The 23,407-nt window shown below is 42.8% G+C and overlaps 1 protein-coding gene across 8 annotated transcripts in view; it reads left to right on the top strand.

Annotated features, from left to right (window-relative positions):
* The window catches only part of LOC124776830, a 322,032-nt gene extending 300,347 nt beyond the window's left edge, over positions 1-21,685 (top strand). For all 8 annotated transcript variants that reach the window (XM_047251996.1, XM_047251994.1, XM_047251997.1 and 5 more), the window contains one exon: positions 20,826-21,685. In XM_047251996.1, coding sequence (XP_047107952.1) covers positions 20,826-21,050 — 225 coding nt within the window. In that variant the 3' untranslated portion in view covers positions 21,051-21,685. The remainder of the gene's footprint in view (positions 1-20,825) is intronic.
* Positions 21,686-23,407: the final 1,722 nt, after the last annotated feature.

Here is a 23,407-nt window from a genome sequence, read left to right as displayed (position 1 = left end):
CATGGTCTCCACCTCAACAGGAAAGGGAAGGGTAAATTGGCTGGGAAAATAGCAGGAAAGTTAAAAGGGGAGGCATTGTCATGAGTGGTAAAATACCAGTGGTTATAGGGTTCAGAAAAGACCCCTTCGTAGGGTAGGGAGGACAGAAAGAAACCAAATTTTAAGAGAGATAAACCTTCAGTTTGAGAAAGAAACCAAAAAATATAATTCTAGCTTATTACATCAGCATAAACAGCTATTGGTTAAGAATTTTAAACAGTCAGCAGATATTTTAACTCTACCCAATTTTAACTCAGTCAATGTGAAATGTCAGCTATCTTTATTGCATCAAAATATTCGAGGACTGAGAAATAAAATTAATGAACTAACTATCTGCATAGATGAATTAGTCTTCAAACCCAGCTGACATAATCTGCCTCTCTGAACATCATGTGACCACCGGTATAGAAATTTTAAGTGTTACAGGGTTTAGGTTAACATCTCACTTTTGTAGATCAGAAACGGAGAAAGGAGGAGTTGCCACATTCATCAGGAACTGTCATAAATTTAAGAACATAGACATTCATAAATTTTGCCTAGAACAGCATGTGGAAGCATGTGCAACAGAAGTAGAATTTCACAAAAAATCGTTCATAATATTAAGTGTATATCGAGCACCTGCAGGTAACTTTAATCTGTTCATAAACCACCTTCAAGCTGCATTGGACCATTTAACAACCAAAAACAAAGAAATAGTGGTTGCTGGTGATTTCAGTGAAGATTTTCTTAAAGACTCCCCCAATAAGAACTTATTTGAATTGGTAACACTATCATTCAACTTAATTCCCACTGTAAAGTTCCCCACTGTTGTTGTTGTGGTCTTCAGTCCTGAGACTGGTTTGATGCAGCTCTCCATGCTACTCTATCCTGTGCAAGCTTCATCATCTCCCAGTACCTACTGCAACCTACATCCTTCGGAATCTGCTTAGTGTATTCATCTCTTGGTCTTCCTCTACGATTTTTACCCTCCACGCTGCCCTCCAATACTAAATTGGTGATCCCTTGATGCCTCAGAACATGTCCTACCAACCGATCCCTTCTTCTAGTCAAGTTGTGCCACAAACTTCTCTTCTCCCCAATCCTATTCAATACTTCCTCATTAGTTATGTGATCTACTCATCTAATCTTCAGCATTCTTCTGTAGCACCACATTTCGAAAGCTTCTATTCTCTTCTTGTCCAAACTGTTTATCGTCCATGTTTCCCTTCCATACATGGCTACACTCCATACGAATACTTTCAGAAATGACTTCCTGACACTTAAATCTATACTCAATGTTAACAAATTTCTCTTCTTCAGAAACGCTTTCCTTGCCATTGCCAGTCTACATTTTATATCCTCTCTACTTCGACCACCATCTGTTATTTTGCTCCCAAAATAGCAAAACTCCTTTACTACTTTAAGTGTCTCATTTCCTAATCTAATTCCCTCAGCATCACCCGACTTAATTCGACTACATTCCATTATCCTCGTTTTGCTTTTGTTGATGTTCATCTTACATCCTCCTTTCAAGACACTGTCCATTCCATTCAACTGCTCTTCCAAGTCCTTTGCTGTCTCTGACAGAATTACAATGTCATCGGCAAACCTCAAAGTTTTTATTTCTTCTCCGTAGATTTTAATACCTACTCCAAAAAGTTCCCCACTAGGGTAGCCAATTGCTCACATACAGCCATTCATAATATCTTTCTAGAAAAAAACAATGAACAAAATTATATTACAAAACCAATAGTCAATGGCCTCTCAGACCATAAGATGCAGTTCCTTCTGTTAAATGTTAATACTGAACAGGATATAAAATCTGTTAAATCTGAGCTCAAGAGGGTAATCAATAAGCCAAAAATTGATTATTTTAGGACACTCCTCGGGGACATTCACTGGACTGATGTTTACAGTGCTCATGGCATGAATGAAAAATATAACACTTTTGCTAATAAAGTGCTTACCTTATTTGAACACTGTTTTCCCCCAAAAACTTACCAAGGTTAGAGCAAAGTTTACAAAGAAGCCATGGATTACTCAAGGAATAGGGGTATCTTGTAAAACAAAAAGAAAACTGTATCTGTCAATCTGAAACAGTTCTGATGTTGATGCTATAGCACATAACAAGAAATACTGCAAAATATTAAAGACCGTAATACGGACATCAAAGCAAATATATTACAAGGAAAAGATATATCAGATAACAAAATAGAGACTATACGGGATATAGTGAAGGAGGATACCGGTAGAACCAGACATGAAAACGGACAAATAGCATTAAGAGTAAATGATACATTGGTGACAGACGTGTATAGTGTTGCAGAACTTTTTAACAAACATTTTATAACTGTTACTGACAAGATGGAGTTGTCAGGTTCTGTAGACGCTGCTATGGGATACCTCAGACCAGACATTTCAAGTAACCTCCATAATATGAATTTGACCCTAACTACCCCAGCAGAAATAATGTCCATCATAAAAGCTTTAAAATCAGAAACATATAATGGTTATGATGAAATATAAACAATGTTAAGTAAAGAATGTGATTCTGAGCTAAGAAACATATTAAGCTATCTGTGTAACCAGTTGCTTATCAGTGGAATATTTCCTGAATGGTAGAAATATGCTGAAGTTAAGCCACTGTTTAAGAAGGGAGATAAAGAAATAGCATCAAATTTCCATCCAATTTCACTTTTGCCAGCATTCTCAAGAATTTTAGAAAAAGTAATGTACAATTGGCTTTATAACCATCTTATCTCAAATAACATACTGTCAAAGTCGCAGTTCGGATTTGTAAAGGGTTCTGATATTGAGAAAGCTGTCTACACTTACAGTGAAAATCTGCTCAATTCATTAGACAAAAAATTGCAGGCAACTGGTATATTTTATGATCTGTCAAAGGCATTTGACTGTGTAAATCACAATATCCTTTTAAATAAATTATAATATTATAGTGTAACAGGAAATGCTGCAAAATTGTTCAAATCTTATATCTCTTGCAGGAAACAAAGGGTGTTATTAAGAAAGAGACATGTATCAAGCTATCAGGCATCATCCAACTGGGAACTAATTACATATGGGATCCCACAAGGTTCCATTTTGGGGCCCTTACTATTTCTTGTGTATATCAATGACCTTTCATCAGTTACATTACCAGATGCCAAGTTCGTTTTGTTTGCCGATGATACAAACGTTGCAATAAATAGCAAATCAAGTGTAGTCTTAGAAAGATCGGCTGATAAAATGTTTGTGGACATTAATCTCTGGTTCCAAGCCTATTCTTTGTCACTAAACTTTGAAAAAACACACTACATCAGTTCAGAACTTGTAAGGGGTGTCCCATGAGTATATGCCTAACATACGATGACAAGCAGATAGAAGAAGTGGACAGTGTTAAATTCTTGGGGTTACAGCTTGATAATAAATTCAACAGAGCTGCTGAAGCGTCTTAACAAATTTCTATTTGTAATGTGAATTGTCAGACATAGGGGATATAAAACTGAAAAAAGCTGGCATACTGTGCTTACTTTCATTCCATAAAGTCATTTGGGATTATTTTTTGGGGTAATTCATCAAGCCAAGCTAAAGTTTCCTGGGCACAAAAACGTGCAGTAAGAGTTATATGTGGTGTGAACTCAAGAACATCCTGCAGAAGCCTGTTTAGGGAACTAGGGTACTAACTACTGCTTCCCAATATATTTATTCATTAATTAAATTTGTCATTAAAAATATATCACTTTTGCAAACCCACAGCTCAATTCATGGAATCAATATTAGAAATAAGAATAATCTGCACTAGGATTTAAAGTCACTTAGTCTTGAACAAAAAGGTGTGCATTATTCAGGAACACACATTTTCAATAATTTTCCAGCAGCCATAAAAAGCTCAACAACCAATGAAATTCAGTTTAAGAGAAGCCTAAAGGATTTATTGGTGGCCAACTCCTTCTACTCCATTGATGAATTTCTCAGTAGAACCAACTGATTTGTGCGTGGGTGCGTGCATGCGTGTGTGTGTGTGTGTGTGTGTGTGTGTGTGTGTGTGTGTGTGTGTGTAAGTACAATCTAACTGGTGCACCATCTCAGTGCAGTAATGTGTTCATTGTAAATAAGTATTATAGTAGTTCTATTACATGTTTATTATCTTATAAGTAAAAAAACTTCTTTTATTTTAAATTCAGTGCATTAGTCTTTGTAAAATGATTCTTTCATATCGTGTTCATTAAAAAAAATGACAATCATTCCATTTGGGACCCGTGGAAGGTACATTAGCTTATTTCTTTCAGTTGTAAATATTTGTCATGTATTATTGTTTTTCTGACATGTTCTACATCCTGGAGGAACTCCTCACTATGGATCAGTTGGAATGAAATTAAATCTAATCTAATGTAAGAAGCTTTTCTGTCTTCAGGAAATTTGTTATATTTGAACTAAGAATGTGTTAAAGAACTCTGCAGCAAACTAATGCTAAGGATATTGGTTTGTAATTTTGTGGGTCTTTTCTTTTACCTATCTTACATACAGGAGTCATCTGCACTTTTTCCAATTGCATGGAACTTTGCACTGGCTGAGAGATTTGTGATACATGTGAGCTAAGTTATAGTGCTGTAGAGTACTCCCAGTAAAACAGAATTGAGATTCCATCAGTACATGGTGACTTACATGTTTTCTACTCTTTCAGTTTCTTCTGCCTCTTTCTATATCCTCCATTTGGGAGTGTGTGCAACAGTCAAATGACGGTACATTTGTTCAATCCTCCCACTTGACAGATTTCGTAAACATAAAATTTAAAAGTTTAGCTTTCCTTTTGTTGTCTTCTATTGCCACCACAGACTGGTTGATGAGTGACTGGATAGAAGCCTTTGACCCTCTTTGTGATTTTTAATATGACCAGAATTTTCTCAAGTTCTCGGCAAGATCTTATGCTAAGATATGATGATGGAAGTCGTAGTAGCCTTCGTGCATTCACCTTCTTATGGATGCACAAATTTCTTCTAACTTTTGCCTGTCAACATTTATGCATTATATTTTGAACTGAGAGTGCAACAATCTCTGTTTCCTCAGCATTTTCTGAATTTGATTATCAAACCATAATGGGTCTTTTCCATATGTAATCCACTTACTTGGCACATACAGTCACTGTAAACTTTGCCCATTATTCTTCCACATCAATCATATTGGAACTAAATGATGTCCATTCATTGCCTATGTGTAATGCTTAAACTGCTTATCTGCTTTTTCTACCATAAATACTCTCATAGCCATCTTCATAGATTTATTAACTACAGTAACAGCTGTCACTGGTGACAACATGATCACTAATCAATGTCTCTATACTAACACTGCTGATATGGCCATGCCTGTTTGCACTACAAGGTCTGAAATATTTCCAGTGTGTGAGCTGTTGAACGGGTTGTTCAAGGCTGTGTACAGAAAATGTGTTTAAATTACTTCATAAGGCTGTTTGTCTGTTCCACCTGCAGTCAATCCATAGATGTCCCAGTCTATACTCAGTAGATTAATGTCACTTCCAACTAATATTGCATGATCTGAGTATTTCTGCACTACATAGTGTAGACTTCCCTTGAGTGATTGTACAACTGTTATGCTGGGATCAGGCGGCCAGTAAAAATATCTAATAATTAACTAGAGCACTTTGATTGGTTGGGAATTCATCAATCTGAGCCATGTACAGCTACCTGATCATTGCCAGCCAGACTTCATTTATCACCAGATGGAACATATTGCTCGCATTCACCTTATCAAGTGTTGAGACATGGAATGACACCTACATCTACACCTACATCTACATTTATACTCCGCAAGCCACCCAACGGTGTGTGGTGGAGGGCACTTTACATGCCACTGTCATTACCATCCTTTCCTGTTCCAGTCGAGTATGGTTCACGGGAAGAACGACTGCCGGAAAGTCTCCGGGCGTGCTCGAATCTCTCTGATTTTACATTCCTCGGGAGATATAAGTAGGAGGAAGCAATTTATTCGATACCTCATCCAGAAACGCACTCACTCGAAACCTGGCCAGCAAGCTACACCACGATGCAGAGCGCCTCTCTTGCAGAGTCTGCCACTTGAGTTTGCTAAACATCTCCGTAATGCTCACATGCTTACCAAATAACCCTGTGACGAAACGCACCGCTCTTCTTTGGATCTTCCCATCTCCTCCGTCAACCTAACCTGGTACAGATCCCACACTGATGACCAATACTCAAGTATAGGTCGAACGAGTGTTTTGTAAGCCACCTCCTTTGTTGATGGACTACATTTTCTGAGGACTCTCCCAATGAATCTCAACTTGGCACCCGCCTTACCAACAATAAATTTTATGTGATCATTCCACTTCAAATAGTTCCGTATGCATACTCCCAGATATTTTACAGAAGTAACTGCTACCAGTGTGTATCATGACTTGTAAAGATGCTCGCTTGTCATGTTACATACAGACAGTGTCAAATCATTTCTACAGCCTCTATATACAGACCCACATGTCAAAAGAAGCATGTGTTCTGGGTATAATATTAAATCATAAAGCTACTACGTTCTTGATCAACAGAGTTAAACTTCCATACATATTTCCAGAAGAGCTGCCTAAACTTGTGCCGCAAAACCAGCCTCGGCCCCACATGCAAGTACAACCAACTAAGCAGTTTCGCTGCTTGAATGAAGAACATGTCCCAGATGTTGAGTGCTCCTTCCTACAAGATTTTTGGATGTCATTCCCCATCTTGCTCTGACGTAGCAGTCAGGATTGTTGCTTACTGTATTCATGTTTTGTAGTGTCCAAGTGTTCACGCAACAGCTACCAGCTGTGCTCTTGTTCGGCATTAGCAGTTGGTTTCTCTCACTCTCCCTCTCCCCCCTCTCCCCCCTCTCCCCCCTCTCCCCCCTCTCCCCCCTCTCCCCCCTCTCCCCCCTCTCCCCCCTCTCCCCCCTCTCCCCCCTCTCCCCCCTCTCCCCCCTCTCCCCCCTCTCCCCCCTCTCCCCCCTCTCCCCCCTCTCCCCCCTCTCCCCCCTCTCCCCCCTCTCCCCCCTCTCCCCCCTCTCCCCCCTCTCCCCCCTCTCCCCCCTCTCCCCCCGTCTCCCCCCTCTCCCCCCGCTTCCCCCTCTCCCCACCGCTCTCCCACCTCTCTCTCCCCTCTCTCCCCACCGCTCCCCCCCCCCTCTCCCCCCCCTCTCCCCACCGCTCTCCCCCCCCTCCCCACCGCTCTCCCCCCCCTCCCCACCGCTCTCCCCCCTCTCCCCACCGCTCTCCCCCTCTCCCCACCGCTCTCCCCCCCTTCTTTCTCCCCCGCTCTCCCCCCTTCTTTCCCCCCGCCTTCTTTCCCCCCGCCTTCTTTCCCCCCGCCTTCTTTCCCCCCGCCTTCTTTCCCCCCGCCTTCTTTCCCCCCGCCTTCTTTCCCCCCGCCTTCTTTCCCCCCGCCTTCTTTCCCCCCGCCTTCTTTCCCCCTCTCTCTGTGCCCCCCCTCTCTCTCTGCCCCCCCTCTCTCTCTGCCCCCCCTCTCTCTCTGCCCCCCCTCTCTCTCTGCCCCCCCTCTCTCTCTGCCCCCCCTCTCTCTCTGCCCCCCTCTCTCTCTGCCCCCCCTCTCTCTGCCCCCCCCTCTCTCTGCCCCCCCTCTCTCTGCCCCCCCTCTCTCTGCCCCCCCTCTCTCTGCCCCCCCTCTCTCTCTGCCCCCCTCTCTCTCTGCCCCCCCTCTCTCTCTGCCCCCCCTCTCTCTCTGCCCCCCTCTCTCTCTGCCCCCCCTCTCTCTCTGCCCCCCCTCTCTCTCTGCCCCCCCTCTCTCTCTGCCCCCCCTCTCTCTCTGCCCCCCCTCTCTCTCTGCCCCCCCTCTCTCTCTGCCCCCCCTCTCTCTCTGCCCCCCCCTCTCTCTCTGCCCCCCCTCTCTCTCTGCCCCCCCTCTCTCTCTGCCCCCCCTCTCTCTCTGCCCCCCCTCTCTCTCTGCCCCCCCTCTCTCTCTGCCCCCCTCTCTCTCTGCCCCCCCTCTCTCTCTGCCCCCCTCTCTCTCTGCCCCCCTCTCTCTCTGCCCCCCTCTCTCTCTGCCCCCCTCTCTCTCTGCCCCCCTCTCTCTCTGCCCCCCTCTCTCTCTGCCCCCCCCTCTCTCTCTGCCCCCCCCTCTCTCTCTGCCCCCCCTCTCTCTCTGCCCCCCCCTCTCTCTCTGCCCCCCCCTCTCTCTCTGCCCCCCCTCTCTCTCTGCCCCCCCTCTCTCTCTGCCCCCCCTCTCTCTCTGCCCCCCCTCTCTCTCTGCCCCCCCTCTCTCTCTGCCCCCCCTCTCTCTCTGCCCCCCCTCTCTCTCTGCCCCCCCTCTCTCTCTGCCCCCCCTCTCTCTCTGCCCCCCCTCTCTCTCTGCCCCCCCTCTCTCTCTGCCCCCCTCTCTCTCTGCCCCCCCTCTCTCTCTGCCCCCCTCTCTCTCTGCCCCCCTCTCTCTCTGCCCCCCTCTCTCTCTGCCCCCCTCTCTCTCTGCCCCCCTCTCTCTCTGCCCCCCTCTCTCTCTGCCCCCCTCTCTCTCTGCCCCCCCTCTCTCTCTGCCCCCCCTCTCTCTCTGCCCCCCCTCTCTCTCTGCCCCCCCTCTCTCTCTGCCCCCCCTCTCTCTCTGCCCCCCCTCTCTCTCTGCCCCCCCTCTCTCTCTGCCCCCCCTCTCTCTCTGCCCCCCCTCTCTCTCTGCCCCCCCTCTCTCTCTGCCCCCCTCTCTCTCTGCCCCCCCCTCTCTCTCTGCCCCCCCTCTCTCCTCTGCCCCCCCTCTCTCTCTGCCCCCCCTCTCTCTCTGCCCCCCCTCTCTCTCTGCCCCCCCTCTCTCTCTGCCCCCCCTCTCTCTCTGCCCCCCCCTCTCTCTCTGCCCCCCCTCTCTCTCTGCCCCCCCTCTCTCTCTGCCCCCCCTCTCTCTCTGCCCCCCCTCTCTCTCTGCCCCCCCTCTCTCTCTGCCCCCCCTCTCTCTCTGCCCCCCCTCTCTCTCTGCCCCCCCTCTCTCTCTGCCCCCCCTCTCTCTCTGCCCCCCCTCTCTCTCTGCCCCCCCTCTCTCTCTGCCCCCCCCTCTCTCTCTGCCCCCCCTCTCTCTCTGCCCCCCCCTCTCTCCTCTGCCCCCCCTCTCTCTCTGCCCCCCCTCTCTCTCTGCCCCCCCTCTCTCTCTGCCCCCCCCTCTCTCTCTGCCCCCCCTCTCTCTCTGCCCCCCCCTCTCTCTCTGCCCCCCCCCTCTCTCTGCCCCCCCCTCTCTCTGCCCCCCCCTCTCTCTGCCCCCCCTCTCTCTCTGCCCCCCCTCTCTCTCTGCCCCCCCCCTCTCTCTCTCTCTCTCTCTCTCTCTCTCTCTCTCTCTCTCTCTCTCTCTCTCTCTCTCTCTCTCTCTCTCTCTCCATGTGACCAACACTTGACGGAACAAACCAGAATATGTAAAAACACCGTTTACACGTTGATAGAATTGTGAAGACTGTAAGACAGTAAATTGAAAGTAGGATATTATACCTATGGACTGACGTGAATGTAACAGATAATCATTAGCTACTATTGTAGTTTATGCACAATAATTTGTGATTGACAGTCTCTCAGAAACGGGCACAGACAAGTTTTTAACATACAAGTGGAAACTGTGTAATGACATAAGTGCAGCAGATGTTGGCTTTTTGTTTGCACTGTAATGAACTGATTAGAGTTACTAAGTGTGCCATTTTTCATCAGCCCATGTAAATAAAGTGGTCAAATAAACAATATAAATAATTTGAAACAGTTGTTGGACAAAATCAAACAATTGAAACTCCAGACTGGAATACCAACAATATTAGGAAAAGGATAGATTGCTATGCACTGTAAAGATAATCCGTTGAGTTGGAGACAGGAAGTTTTTTTTAAACCGTTACATATTGTAGCAAGCACACCTCGTGCACACCTGACCGCTACCACCAGCATCTCTGACTGGAATGTGAGTCACATAAATAACAATCTGTAATGGTACGGGTAAGGGGGAGGGATAACAGACTACAGGTGGGGAGGGGGGGGGGGGGACAAGAGTGCTGTCTCACAGGTTATGGAAAAACTTGATGGAATTATGCAGTAGTAGTCTGGCTATAGTGGCCAGAGATAGCAGTTGTGTGTACATGTAGTGTGCATGCTTATGCAAATGTGTATGTGTTTTCTTTACTGAAGAGGCTCTGACTGAAAGCTGTAATTTATAACAGTCTTTTGTTGTGCCTGTCTGCAGCTCGATGTGTCATCTTTATGATCAGTTGCAATTTATCGGTTTCCTAATGTTGTTGTTTATTTCAAGTAGTTGAGTCTAGAAAAACCTATAATTACTTGCCCTATGACTGTCAATTGGCTTTCAAACTTTATTGTCTTGAAATAGCGCGTTACTGGATATCAACAAATTTGTGTGTTGGTCAATCAGTACCCTCTGAAACAAGTACAGACTCTGCAAATAATGGTTACCAGTTATGTTTTCATAACCGTCATAACTCTGAATTTTTCCTGCTAGTGACTCTTACACTGTCAGTATTTGGAGCCCAAATGTGACCACATCCTCTGTTCTGTTTCAGCATTCAAAGAGTTATTGTACATGATAATCAGTGACATGTAGATTCTCTGTTGACAGGTGCACCGTCTTTTCTTTTACTAGTGTTGCAACATTTTGGTATTACCTTGTATTGGTTTACATGTTTTTGTTTGTCTGTCTCCACTACCTCCAGTTGTTGTTCTGATAAGTAGAGTGTCTACCATTTGAATTATCCTTTCGTTATCCTGCATTAAGGTTACAAGTTAATCCTTTTTATTTATAACGCTCTCCGCTGCATGTGAGGTCTGCTTGAAACACAAGCCTCTCCATCTCACCTCTTTTGCTACTCTGGCCCAGTCTCCTCCCTTGCAGATGCTTTCTTCCACCCATATTAGGCACTTGTCCATTGACCTCTACCTTCTACTACTTGTAGAGGGGAGTGATACATAATTTTGAATATGGACCCATGCCCCCCCCCCCCCCCCCCCAGGGGCTCATGGTTCCTTCATGAGTTCGTGTGTGGGGCCCCAAGCCAATGCTTCCTTCTCTGGCTGCATTTCTATCACCCTGCCCTCCCTCCTCTCCTTGTTCCTTCCCTGTTGCCCCCTCATTTCTCTCTCTCTTGGCATCTAGGTGTTCTGATTTATGTCAACCTGGCTATCCACCTGGTTTCCTGTATTGGTTGCAATTTTGTTCCTTCTGCCTATTCTTCATCCTTTTTTGGCGTTTAGGTCTCCCCTTGAGGTTTGATCTCCGCTTAAAAATTTCCTGTTTTTAGTGTGAGATATTTGGGGAAGAACTTCCCAGCACTGACGGTCTGGATTCCTCTCCCCCCTTCCTTCCCCTCTCTCCTCTCTCTTCTCCACTGTAGCCCCCTTCCATCCTGCTAGGCCACCAGCAAGTGTAGCCAGTCTGTGTGGTGGGGTTGTTATGTAGCCATATGGCTGAGCCCGCTGACAACACAGGAATCACACTACTGATACCTGAGCTGTTTCCTTCCCATGTATAACAAGGAGTGGTTGCTTATCATCTTGGAGCATCGGAACACCCGGCAATGGCTGGGTGGTGCCCATGAGTTCAGAGTGGGTGGTATTAGGGCAGATGCTTGGCACGTGAAGCATATCAAACTGCAAAAATCTGTCCCTTCCCAAACAGCCGTATCTTCAAATGGTGAAGGATCATTGAATGCTGCTTTGTAAGACCCAGCAACCTTCCCTTCCCTGGCTACATCATGGGAGGAGGACCAGGCTCTTGGATGAAACAAATTCCCTGTTACCTCATCTGTTCTAGGATGAATGGGGACACATTCACCACCGCAAAGCCATTGTTTGTTGTGGAGAATATCAAGGGCAAGTTTGGTGAAGTGGAGTCTCTTAGTAAGATATGTTAACCACCTATGCTGTGCTTTTGGTGCTTGCGTTTTGGGCTTATGTCTCCCCACTGTACAGCAGACCCTCTGTGTGATGACTGTGGCCACCCATTCCATGAGGGAATCTGCTGTGTTCTGCCACCTATAGCTATCAGTTGTGCTGACTGCCACTCCCCTCACTCACTGAATTGCCAGACTTACAGAAAAAAGATGATCCAAGAGTATGAGTCTCTGGATTGCCTGTCCTATGCTGAGGCCCGCCAAAAGTATGAGACTCCATTCTGAGTCACTACCTTCAACTTTTGCCTCTGTTACTTCATTTCCTCCTCTTACGTCTTCCTTACCCTTTCATTTCCTCCTCCTACATCTTCCTTACCCTTTCATTTCCTCCTCCTACATCTTCCTTACCCTTTCATTTCCTCCTCCTACATCTTCCTTACCCTTTCATTTCCTCCTCCTACATCTTCCTTACCCTTTCATTTCCTCCTCCTACATCTTCCTTACCCCAGCTCTGTCCCCCTCTCACCTCGCCCTCCCCCTCTCACCTCGCCCTCCCCCTCTCACCTCGCCCTCCCCCTCTCACCTCGCCCTCCCCCTCTCACCTCGCCCTCCCCCTCTCACCTCGCCCTCCCCCTCTCACCTCGCCCCCCCCCCTCTCACCTCGCCCCCCCCTCTCACCTCGCCCCCCCTCTCACCTCGCCCCCCCCTCTCACCTCGCCCCCCCCTCTCACCTCGCCCCCCCCTCTCACCTCGCCCCCCCCTCTCACCTCGCCCCCCCCTCTCACCTGCCCCCCCCCCTCTCACCTCGCCCTCCCCCTCTCACCTCGCCCTCGCCCCCGGGATTAGTTTTGAAGAATTCATTAGTGTAGATGACAATGTTGCTGTATGTGCTTGTGTGGAATCGGGTGTGCCAAAAGCTGTGAACGAGGTGCAAGAGGGGCCATCAGAAGAAAGAGAAGAGGAAGATAATACAGATACCATTCCACCTACCCGTCAGGAGATGTTTACAGCCTTGGACTGTTTAGAACGGTTCGTTTCAACATCTGACATCACTGCTGGGTTTATGGATGCTATCATTACAATTGGTTGTGAAATTACAAAATATTATTGTTCCCACGAATGTCAGTGAACCATGACCGAATTCTTTCCAAGAAAGTAACGTGCATAATTTGTGAGTACTTGGAGTTTACAATCACTTTATAGTGTTATAAGTCTACAATAATGTGAGTGATAGTGTAGTGTATTACACATTAGTGTACTGCTGTACATGTATACTTATTAAAATCTGTGTTTTTCACTTAACACGAACTTTTTTAACACGAATTCCTGATTTTTCACTCCCTTAGAATTCGTGTTAACGAAGTTTTACTGTATTAACGGATGATTCACAGACTGTTGAACTGGTCCTCAGTTTCATTTCTCAAAGTGGTTTTTATTTCCAGGTGTAAGATCCTACTTTATTCTTGGAGCAGGGCCAGGTTGGATTTGGTTGGGACCTCTTTTACAGTCTTCTTGGTCTGTGACCCCATGACCACCCCTTTTTTCCAGTTTTTGGATTTGGTCTCACCTTTTATGCCTTTTGCTGTTTGTGTTTAATATTTACTATGTTATAATGTGACTCCTCTGACTGGAGCCATACACTTTTTGGAGACCCTCTTTCTTCTCAGACTAACTTTGGAATCGCAGGACTGATGACCTCGCCGTTTGGTCCCATAACCCCTCTCAATTAATATATCAATTAGTCAATAAACCCATGTCCAGAAATATAACATTTTCATTCTATGACGATTTCAGTTCAGATTTGTAAAACATCCACATCTACTGAGGTAAAGAGAAATGGCTGAGCTGCTTGCCCTGGTATGGAGTAGCGTAGACAGGATGATGTGTACTGCCACTGAAAGTCCATCAGGAAATGTGGTTTCAGCATGATGGTGCACCACCTCACTTCTCACATGTGATTCAGGCACAGTATAGTATAAGATGGATAGGCTGAGGTGGCTGCTGCAGTCACTGAATTTAACTCGTATGGACTACTTCTTGTGGGATCGTATGCAAATTTTAACTTAGGAGTCTCCTGTGGAGACAGAGGAAGATCTGCTGACACACATTCTGGCTGCTACGCTAGAGAATGCTGGGTTCTTTTTTGTTTGCAATAATGCAGGCACATAACGTTTAAGTGTTAATACAAATAAATGTGCTTAAGTGTTAAATGGAAGTTTTGTTATGTTTCTTTTTGAATTTTTCCCTAATAACTGTGCTGTGTCATGCCTAATTCATTCCCTTTAATTGAAAATGTGGTTAGAATAGAAACAGTATGTTTCGAAACATGGGTTCCTATTCAAAATATTGTGTACTCCCTCCACTCTACAAGTCCTAGAAGCTTATAATGGGAATTTCTGAAAACCGTGTATAAGAATGAAGTCATTAAATGCATAATGTTTTGAGATAACTAGATAACGAAGTTGCTGACCTAATTTTGGACTTCATGCCCAAATCATTGTCAGCTTCCCTGTGTACAGGCTTAAAAATGTCCCTTGTCTCAGAGTTTGAAGAATCAGAGCCATGAAAAGTTAAAAGATTACTAACCAAAGGAGACTTAGGAGACAAAAAGTCATCTACTATGCTCAGAGAGGTACACGTTCTTGTCATTAAATGATTTTATAAAAACTATATTTCTTCAGTAACTACCAGTCAGTGCATATTCTATTCCAGTAGCTATTGAAAATGTGAAGGCCATCATATATGATCAAACAGTTTTTCAAACTTCATACTATATTTGCCAAATATTTGACTGTGTATGGCTCTATAGATGTCTTTGTCAAACTCGGTGTGTGTGTGTGTGTGTGTGTGTGTGTGTGTTTGTTTGTTTGTTTGTTTGTTTGTTTGTTTGTTTGTTTGTTTGATTGAATTTGAATTCAACAAGATTGCTGACATTATTTGTGTTTATGTTTCACCATTCATTAACGAAAATGAGTTTTATTACAATATATTTCACTGTATCATGAGTTTGCACAAAATGGAAACTATGGTCAAGGTTAAAAGTAGAACAGCACTGGTAACTACCAAAATAGTATAGATGTTGTGTCATTCCCAGCCATATATTATGCAGGGCGAGGTTAAGAAGAAAATTAGTATTCTATGCACAACCTACAAGTGAGAGTGCAATAAAATTAAAAAATATCAAAGCTATCTTGTTCTTCCACAATCAATGTATGAGAGCTATTTGGAAAGCAATATCTGACTGGGCATGCAGCGTAGCAGCCAGAATGTGTGTCAGCAGATCTTCCTCTGTCTCCACAGGAGACTCTTAAGTTAAACTTTGCACAGATATGTTGGGCAGTGTCTCTAGTATACCCATCGATCACGTCACATCACTCTCTTCAATCCTGAGCTCAGAGTGAGCACATAAAGATGCTGAGAAGATAGTTTCTCCTGCCAGGTAGGAGGGCCTGGGGAGAGATTTTGCCTGAACTCATGCAGCCCACAACAAAACTGTCACGTGTTTCTTTCATGTCAGTTCTTGGGTGCACTGCGCAGGGGCAATGAAGACGCTCCTGCAACATTTTTGATGGAGGTGTTTGATCACCTACAATACAACCTGTAATTGGCTCCCCTGAATTCTGCTCACATGAAATGCTGACACTGAAGACAACAAATTTTGCACAGGTAATGAACTGTAGACCAGCATAGAGAATTGACAGAAAGCACAGGCTTCTATGAAAAGGCTAAGGTAATGAACTGTAGACCAGCATAGAGAATTGACAGAAAGCACAGGCTTCTATGAAAAGGCTATCAGAAAGTTGGTACAATGCTGTGGCAAATGTCTAAGTCATAGAGGCAGTTATGTAGAGAAATAGCTGGAAGGTGTAACTAACTGAAGCAAATAAATTTTTTTTTATTTTCGCAATGGTTTCCAGACCTCTCTTTCCAAATAGCTCTCATATACGTTCCCACATTGTGTTATTTTAGTAAGCTGTCTTTAGAGGACCAAGTAGAAAATAATATATATTTCCTTCGGCAGATTTCCATGGGTATATTTGTCTCAATTTCAACTGTATGCTTGACCAGCATCTAGTTATCTTTTCCTTCCTTATACAAATTGCTGAAGACAGTGCAACAAATGCTTTGTCTGCATACATAGCCATTCCCACTAGTTTCGAAATACTTCATGATACGAATAGCATCTGCTTCAAAAGTGGAGTTAAACTGACAAACTTTGTTGGTATGTGTATGAGATTGTTTGAGGGATCTGTGGATAGAAAAGATTGAATATGGTAAACAAGTTTGATCATTTAGTCTCAGTGCCCTAAGTCTCAATGCAATGGCTTCTGTGGCTTGGAAAATTGTTGAGATTTATGACACCCAGTCAGGTCGTATATAGTGCAGAAACTGCTTTGCCTGCATTTCAAGGTGACAGACTTTCCCATATGGGAAAGCAGCTGAGGGAAATTCTGTGCAAATAAGTAGACACAATAACACTTGTGTACTGTTGCAGCAAAATTAAATGACTGCATTAGCAGTAATATCAGACACAAAAAATATGTTGGGCTTAAGTTGGATACTGTGGATGGACTGAAGAAACAACTTATATCATAGATATAAAAACACAAATTTTGTTCCCTAGTCTCTGATTTCCAGTACAACATTGACCTTTGCTGGTCGTTGTCCTCTACCTACCCCCATTCACTAAACAAAATTTCTGCTAGTGACAACTGCAAATATTCTTTGCAAGCAGTATGAACACCCAGCAATAACCATGGCAAAGCTTCTGTCCAATGCGTGGAATGGCACATAACAGCAGCCTTAAGGGTGTTGTGCCAACGTTGGGTGGTGTCATTAGTTTGAGAGTGGTATGCTATAGTTTGAAACCATTGGACACTGCACAAGTTACTTAACTCTGTGAACAGATGGGGGACTCGAACTGTCTGCCCAGGTCAGTGGTTATTGATGTGGGGCAGCTGAAACATGTGATCCTCATCTGTAGGAAGGCAGGTGCAGTAGTTTTGGATGCAAGTCCACAAGTGGACCTGCATCCACCCAACATGTCACCCTGCATATGGCTCATAGTATATAATAGAAACCATTTGATTGTGGCAGTGGTTCTTCTAGATTCAGGTGTATATGCCATAGTCTTCCTTTAGGAATTTTGTATTTTTCATGTTGCAGGGAAGTGTGATGTCTGACAATGCTGGGCTGGCAGTTGATGCAAGTATGGGTCCACTTCCTACAGTTGGCTTTAATGTCAGACCTCAGGAAGGTTGTGCAGATGGTAGGGTGTGACAATTTCTGTAAGTTGTCAAAAATAGCTCTGTGGAACTCTGATGAGCCCAGTAGACATACTTTGGAATGTGAAGTATCACACCATAGATGCAAATCCATGCCAGAAATCTGTACTGGTTCCATAGTTAACCTGGTGTTGCTGTCCATCAAGAGCATTGTTACCTGTAGATCCTTCTTTTGTTCCTTCTCCATTTCACTGAAGTGTGCTGCAGCACTCAATGTTAATCTGAGACAGAAAGTCAGGATCCATGTTGTCAGCACTATTAACATGGCATATGTCCATAGGGAGTTGCCCAACATCATCCAGATGATGGAAGTGGCGAGAATAGCAGTTCTTACTGGGTTGTGTATTGCGTGCACCAGTGGTCAGTGAATTTAGCAGGTATCTCTCAGCTTCCTCATGGAAATGTTCAATAGCTTTGCACAGAGCCAAAAATCCCCCGGTCGTAACCTTACTACATTTGTTGTGACCCAATGACTTTTCTCGAAATGAATCAGAGAGGTGGTTGTTGACCATCTACTGTTCGTTATAGGACTGCTCCAATTGTGGACTGTGACACTTGTAAAAGTGTATTGTTGCAGGAAATCTCTGAAGTTCATGAGATTTTGTTACATGTGGTGTCTGCTTGATGAGTTATGTACATTCTTGATCCCATCCCGCATCACCGAGTGGCCCAAGAATGCAACCTCCTGCCTGTGTAGCTGGAATTTGTCCTGGTTTATTACGAAAATGAATTTCTCCACCACATTGAAAAGTGAGTGCAAATGCTCACCATGCTGTTCAGGTGAAGAGGAGAAAATTGGTATATCATCCAAGTATGGGAAGCAGAATGGAAGATGACTAGGTCCCTATTGATGAGACCCTGCCAAGTTTGGGTGGCATTTTCTAACCAAATGGCATGAACAGGAATTCAGATATTCTGAAAGGAGTGATGACAGTGATTTTAGAGATGTCATCTGGTGCCATTTGAATCTGTGTATGCCTTTTCACATTCAGTAACACTAAATATGGAAGCATCAGCCAACGAGTGGGAAAAGTCTTTAACATCAGGAACTGGAAATCTGTCAAGTACTGTCCAGGTGTTCTGTGCCTGGTAATCAACGCATATTATGTGTGCGCTGTCCTTTTTAGGCACTCAGTGGATGCAGAAAGACCATGTGCTCTTTGATGGTCACAGGACACCAGGATTTAACAGTTGTTAAATAGCTGCTTTAGTGATATTTCACTTTGCTAGTGCTAGATGCTGGGGTTATGAAATACAAGAGGTCCAGGGGAAGTTCCTTTCTGTGGACAGTATTGTCCCTAATGTCACATTGGGCAAGAAAATGTGGAACATAAGACAAACTTCATGGAACAGTGGAAGGATGCAGTGATCTGCTGATGTCATGTCAGTGACTGTAATTGCTGTGCAGTTACCTGTTAAAGTCCGTGGTTAAGGTAAGGACGGTCGCTAACATTACCAACTGGTCACTGGTGAGTGTTTCAAACCACATCTTTACGTAACTGTGTAACACCCTCTCTAGCCCCTATGTCCACAGCATCCAATTCAAACAATGTCTGAATTAGTTTAGTAAATGAATTCTTTATCACTCCTATAAGGGCCACTACATGTCTCTCCCACACTCTTTAATTTTCCAAGTCTTGTAAAATTGTGTTGAGTTGGGAGTTTGAAGATGGAGGTTATTTGGCATTGGAAATTGTACTAATTCTTAACCGTGACAGCTGATGCTTGACTTTAGCTAGCTCACCCAGAAACCCGGGTCAGAGGAGACTTACAGGAAGAGATGAGAAGGAAAGACTGGTTGTTGGGGACTGCACTGAATGAGATTTGACAACCTGAGAGCTTAAAGGTGGAAGATATGGTGACAAGCAAGACAGAAATCACTGACAAAACATCTGCAATACTTAAGAAGAGTGGAAAGCTAAGTGTGTTATATATGGTTGTGATGAGGGGTAGGGGGACAGTAGACAGGGCAGAAAATAAAAGATATATAGAAAACTAAAAGATAATGAAGAAAGAAATAGTTTCTGAGACTGGAGGAACTTAAAGAAAGTAATTAAAGAAAATTGTGACCAGGTGGGTGGCGAGAACCAAGGACATGTTGTAATGTCAGTTCACACTTTTAGAGTTCTGAGACACAGGTGTCTGAGGGAAGAATCAAGATGGCACTTATGGTGAAACAGGCACCAAGGTACCAACTGTCATGCTGTAGAGCATGCTCTACAGCAAGATATTGTATATTGCCAGTATACACCATCCTTCTCCCTTACCCCATGATTCCCAACTCTGTGACCACCCCTGTTGTAAGACTTGCCCTATGTACCCTCCTGCCGCCATCTGTGCCTCTTGTACCAGCTGTTATGTAAACATTTTTGGTATTCGACATTGGTATGATTACCACCAAGTTATCAGTTAAAATTTTTCTTAGTTTGTGACGGTATTGTCAATATGTAAAACTACCAACATTTCGGTCACTATTGCAAGTGAGCTTCTGCAGGGTGTTTTTGTCAACAGTTTTACATATCGACAATGCGGTCACAAGCCCAGAAAAATTATATTGAGGGGGAGTATGCTTGCAAAACACAATATCCTGTTACAGAGCATGCTCTACAACATGACAGTCATGACCTCAGTGCTAATTTCATCACGTGCACCATCTGGATTCTTCACCCAGACAACAGTTTCTTGGAACTCCACAGGTGGGAACTAATGTGACAACATGTCCTTGGTTTCGCTAACCACCTGGCCTTAATTTATGTTAATTATTTTCCTTAATTACCTCAACCTCAGCCCCCTTTCTTCATTCCCTTTTAGAGTTCTTTATCTTTTATTTTCTGATCCCGAACTCTGCCTGTTTACCCAAACTCCGCCCCTTTTTGTAATCACACCAGTCCTTTTACTTCACCCCTCTTCCTTCTCTCTTCAACTCTTTTGCCAGAAATATAAACTGTTGATACACACTGGAGTAATTAGTATTATATTTCTGTTTGTTGCTTCCATTACAACGTGACTTTAGCAAATATGTATATGCATTTATTGTAATTATTTTTTTAAGTGACTTACTTGACTTAGTTCCTGTTGTTCCCTCTGGTACATAGGGCCGTGATGTAATTCTTCCACCTGGTACGATTTCTAGCAAGTCTCTTCACTTCACTTCACTTCACTCCAGGTTTTCCCATCCTCTGCAGTTTGTCTCTCGATCGTCCTTTTCCAGGTCTGTTTTGGATGACCATTTTTTTTCTAACTCCTTGAGGGTTCCAATCCAACACCACCATTTCAACAGCTCCATCTGGTTTTTTTTTTAAGTGCTAAATAAATAATTATTTTAACTTGAACCAAAATGCCAAACTTTGTGGATGACAATTCATTTTTCTTCTATAACCGTGTGCAACATTCCATATAATGTCGGTATTGGGGATTTAACAGAAAGTTGCTTTAATTTTATTTTTGTTTGTAGCTCTGATTGTTATCGGGTAATTGAAGGGAATTAATATTTATTGTGCCTTTTGTTAACCTGAATTTTTTTCTTAAGTGTCTCCTTTTGTATGTGGATAGTTACAGATACAAGTCAAAATACAAAGACCTAGAATCAGTGACAATTTAGTACTCAGATTGCACAGCCAAGTTATTAATTAACAATTGGCTTTATTTCTTCTGCAGGTAAAATGTTCCTCGCAAGACAGAATTTGCTGCAAAGAAGACAGTGCTTTGTTAGGACCTAGTACAAGTCAGATCAAGCCTTGTTCAGTGGTTCTTAAAAATTTAGAACTTTCATCAGAGAAATTTGTATTCCCACCCTTTCCTCATGTTACTTGGACTACAAAAGTGATTGATTTCTGTTTGCCGCAAGATTATATGAACACTGTGTGGAAAAAAGACAAGTGAACTGACAACACTGCCATCCATATGTATGTATGTCACCAAGACTGTGTGTGTGTGTGTGTGTGTGTGTGTGTGTGTGTGTGTGTGTGTGTGTGTGTGTCGGGAGGGGGAGAGTTAATTATGTAAATAGTGGACATTATTTTATCTGTAAATAATGTGTAAGTAATAGAAAAAATATATTGCCACTGTTTTTAATCTAAGCTAGCAGAAAATGTATGTTTGCAAAGCATTTTAAAAGAACTTGCCACAAATATTTTGATAAGTGAAATAATTATGCATGCTACATTTTATAAAAATAACAGAAAAAAATACAATGAACAAATGATCTGCAAAGTGTGACTGTGTTTATCTGAGAGCAAAAGTATTTATTGTGTTTAATATTTTGGAGGGAAACCAGTGAATTTATGTATAGCATCAGTTATTTCTGATTTATTGCACCGTGTGAAGAGAATATATGAAGCATCTCAAACTACCAAAATTGTCTGTTTTGAAGTTCTTTAACATGAGTGTAAGTTTTTAATGTGTATGTTACTTAGCTACATGGGTGAGAATATTAAGTATATTATTTACAACCAAACATGTTGCTGTAAGATTTTGTATTTATTAAGTTGTAAACTTCACTGTGGAGTGTAATGTAAATTTTTTGTACCAAATATTTATGTCTTGATGTGTATCTTTTACATCAATAATAATAAGAATACTTCTTATATGTTATTTATTTATTATACATATAGTTGTGGGAATTATTTTTGTATATGTTGCATTTTCTGTAATTACCCACTTTACAATTTTATTGTATATGACATGGAAAACAAAACACTGATTTCCTTCCCTGTTGACTGGAGATCAAAACATTGAATCACTAGGCTTTTCGGTTTGTAATTCAGTGTAGAGGAATTTGTCAGCACCAGTTGTACTTAATTTTTTTTAAAAACAACAGTTGAAACTATGCGTGATGTATCTATACACATCTGTATCCAAAAGTGAGAAATTTTTCATCAGGTATCTCCTAAATCAAATGAAACACATGAGGGATGGAAAAGTTTATTGTAGGTGTGTCACTGTGTGTTAACTCATGGAGGACTAGGAACAACAGTTTATAAATAGGAATTTTTTTTCATTATTTGCTGGTGTTAATGGCTGTATGTCACTGTGCCCTAGTACTTATCTTGGGCTTGATTATTGGCATGGTTGGAATTTGCACTTGACTTTGTTGTTATCCAAGGAGAAGAAGCAACATGGGAACCCTTTAATTATGATGAAATTCTTTATGAGGTTTATGGGCATTAAGTGCAGCACATTTTGATTAGCAAAGAGGAAAATGTGATGTGAGGAACTGAGAAGTCATTTTTGCACTTAGCTTTCCCTTGTGCCTTTAATATATGTGCCTAAGCGGTGGAATGATTTAGCAGACACTTGATGGAAAGTTGTAATTTCTCACTTTTGGAGACAGCTATGTGTAGATGTATCACACACAATTTTAATTGTGGTTTAAAATAAAAAGAAAAGTGTAGCTGGTGCTTACATTATCTTCAAAACCATTATCTCAGTTACAAAATCATCATTAAGATGTTCCACATGCTGGACAAGAAACTAAGTAATAATTATTACATGATCTTTAAGGAAAAATACATTTATGTATGTTGGAAGGTTAAAAAATATTTTGGTACTGGACTCTGCACTCAGCTATTTTCAATTACATGTGTAGTATATTACCACTGCACAGCTTTGTTCTGTGAAACTTGATAGTACTATATGTATGGCCTGGAATATAACATCTGAAGTTATATAATAACTGATAACAAGTGCCACATCATTTCTCCTGCTAACAACTAACTTTAAGCAAAGGAAGCAAGGATAGACTGCTACTTGCCATATACAGGAGACCTTGAGTCACCGACAGGCACAACGAAAAGAGTGCTATACATTTAAGTTTTCCTGACACAAGTTGCCGAAGTGGCGTCAACTCGAAAGACTTGCACCAGGCGAACTGTCTACTCAACAGGAGGCCCTAACCACATGGCATTTCCAAGGGATTAAGAACACGCATTTCAGTTACACATTTGTGTATTAGTTTTGTTTACTGTATCAGCATGCAGAGAAGTGGCAAACATTATATTATCAGTTATAATCTTGCTAGTTAGTTAGTTGCATTTCTATAGGTCACTTGCACAATAAATCTTTGTGATCTGGAATGAGTCATTCTACTGGTTGTTAACTAGAGTTTAAATATGGCTATATGCTTACCATATACCAATGAGTTGACATAACAGAAAAGAGTATTTGGTGTAATAATAGAAATAAGTTCATTACGTAAAAGTTTTTAACTAAATAAGCTGTAGGTTAGAGGCACATATGTG

The sequence above is a fragment of the Schistocerca piceifrons genome, chromosome 2 (genome assembly GCF_021461385.2).
Source record: "Schistocerca piceifrons isolate TAMUIC-IGC-003096 chromosome 2, iqSchPice1.1, whole genome shotgun sequence".
Classification (NCBI taxonomy): Eukaryota; Metazoa; Arthropoda; class Insecta; order Orthoptera; family Acrididae; genus Schistocerca; species Schistocerca piceifrons.
This window is presented reverse-complemented; position numbering and strand designations above follow the sequence as displayed.